Source organism: Crocuta crocuta, unplaced genomic scaffold (assembly GCF_008692635.1).
Source record: "Crocuta crocuta isolate KB4526 unplaced genomic scaffold, BGI_CrCroc_1.0 scaffold217, whole genome shotgun sequence".
Lineage (NCBI taxonomy): Eukaryota > Metazoa > Chordata > Mammalia > Carnivora > Hyaenidae > Crocuta > Crocuta crocuta.
Genome location: NW_027532208.1, coordinates 8,172,609 through 8,174,719, shown reverse-complemented (window position 1 = coordinate 8,174,719; position 2,111 = coordinate 8,172,609). Strand labels below are relative to the sequence as shown.

Genomic DNA, 2,111 nt, shown 5'->3' with positions numbered 1-2,111 from the left:
TATGATTACAGTGCCTTGCACATGCCAGACAAAAAAAAGGATGAACCAATTAGGGAATTTTTAACTGTTGATCTAAAAATACAAAATACTGTATAAACAAGTGGTTAGGAGGTTAAGTGGTTATGAAGTTCTAAGGATTTCAAAGGAATGGCTATTCACTGTGGATGAAAGATTCAGGGAGAAGGTGGCACTTAAAATAAGTACAGGTGGAATTTGTTTTAGAAAGATTAAAATTATAAAGGGGAAAAGGGCATGGTAAGTAGGACAGCACAGACTGAAATGAAGAAGCAGAATCGAATATGAAGGACGGAGGACACAAAATCTGTGTCAACATCTAGAGTGTGTTTTTGGAAGTTGTGGTACACAATTTAAGAAAATCCTGAAATGAAGGCTTTTGAGTATCTGCTTTACCCGGTCTTCTTTGTAACTAGCTGTATGTATGACCTCTGAAAAGTGATTTGAACTCCTTTGCCTCAGAATCCCCTCTACAAAATGGGAGACAGCAGCGTCCACCTCAAAGGATTTTTGTGGGATCAACAGTGCAGAGAATCTACCAACTGCTGGTACACACACTTACAACTTCAAATAGTCCTATTCTGGCAGACAAATATTAAACCTGCACACTACACCTGTGACACGTGGGTTGAAATCTTGTACACATTCCTATCTTTATCCTCCCCCTATTCATTGTATTTTCTCATTAAGATGAACTCAAATATTTGTGGATTGGAAACGAGTTACCGTAGCAACTGAAAACAACAAAAACAACAACCAAAAGAGTTAAAATGCCATTCTAGCTTTTAATTAAAAACCCGAAAAAGGCATACCCACTTGGACACTTGGATGTTACTTAATTAACAATCAGTAAGGAAGAGATACTGAAGCGGTAAACTTAAGCGATGTCGAAAAGAAGTTATGTTGACCCACATGGATTCTCTCCCTTACGACCACAGTTACAGCTGGAGTCACAGAAAATACTTGTATCAGGGCCTTCGGGTATCCTGCAGAAAACTGACAAAAAAATAAATTATTCTCTTTAACTCATGCGTAAGTCCTGGAAGTAAATTCTTATATTTTTAAAAAGCTGTTTCTGCGTTTCCTAGCCCCTTCTCCCAACTATAAAACTCCGAAAGGCAGAGTTTTACAGTAATTCTAATTGCAGCCCAGAGAGAATTTGGGTGTTTAGGGGGTCCAGCTACCACTCGCTAACGCTCAGCAGCCTCAGAAGAGGGCGACTCTGCGCAGGTGCAGTCACAGAGGGCGGACGCTAGAGGCGCCCGCGTGGCCAGGGCGCTCACGGGGCTTCCCAGGGTCCTGGCCGGGCGCAGCCCGCACGCACCTGCGCTCAGGCGAGGCGAGTGCGCGCCCGGGACTGCAGCTGGCGCTGGCGACGCTTGCGCTGACCGTTGAGGAGCTTCTGCGCGATCTTGCGCTCGTGGCCTCCGGGCACTGGCCAGTTGGTGCGCAGTTCCCGCTCGCGCCGCGTCCGGCCCTTGCTGCGTCCGGCCCCGGAGGCCGGGAAGTCGCGCAGGTAGTAATAATCCAGGCAATCGTAGAGCTCGTCCTCGGAGCTCACGGCCGGCCACGCCTCCGCTAGCGGCTGCCGGACCGGAGCTTGGGCGCCGATAAGGGCCGGGTCCCTCTCGTCGTGCCCCATGGCCGCTGGCCCGCGCGCGGGCGCGCTTCTGGGCGGCCCCGCCCCGCGTTTCGATTGGCTCTGCCGGCGGGGGCGGAGCTCATGGATGACGTCACAGAGCCGGGAAGTTGTCGCGCGCGTGGTCTCTGCGTTCCAGTCCCGGGAACCGTGACCACTTCATCTATCCTGGACTGGCCGCCGCCGCCGCCGCCGCCGCGAGCGGGGCATTTGGCAAGATCCTACTGACCACTTAATGTGGGTTGAGAATGTAAAACTACAAGTGTCAACAGCGAGGGACTACTTAAAGAAAATATGGGACTGTGCATTCCTCCCGAGGACTTCATCAGCAGTAAATATTTTGTTAGGCTGTCTGATGACATCAGAAAGTGCTCAATAATAATGTGAAGAAAAACATTCACTTTTGAAGAAATATCTCTGGTATCCCAGTAGCGTATTTTTTTAAACTTTTTTTTTT

The 2,111-nt window shown here is 48.7% G+C and overlaps 1 protein-coding gene across 2 annotated transcripts; it reads right to left on the bottom strand.

Moving 5' to 3' along the window:
• Positions 1-780: 780 nt before the first annotated feature.
• NUPR2 (nuclear protein 2, transcriptional regulator) lies at positions 781-1,698 on the bottom strand. Of its 2 annotated transcripts, none has more exons than XM_077777843.1 (2): positions 1,340-1,698; positions 781-1,011 (listed from the first exon to the last, which is right to left on the bottom strand). In XM_077777843.1, exon 1 carries the CDS (start codon positions 1,655-1,657, stop codon positions 1,346-1,348), a length of 312 nt encoding a protein of 103 aa, XP_077633969.1. In that variant the 5' UTR covers positions 1,658-1,698; the 3' UTR covers positions 781-1,011; positions 1,340-1,345. The 2 variants fall into 2 exon arrangements, with proteins under 2 accessions (XP_077633969.1, XP_077633970.1); XM_077777844.1 differs by having other exon boundaries at positions 781-1,001.
• Between the last annotated feature and the right edge of the window lie 413 nt (positions 1,699-2,111).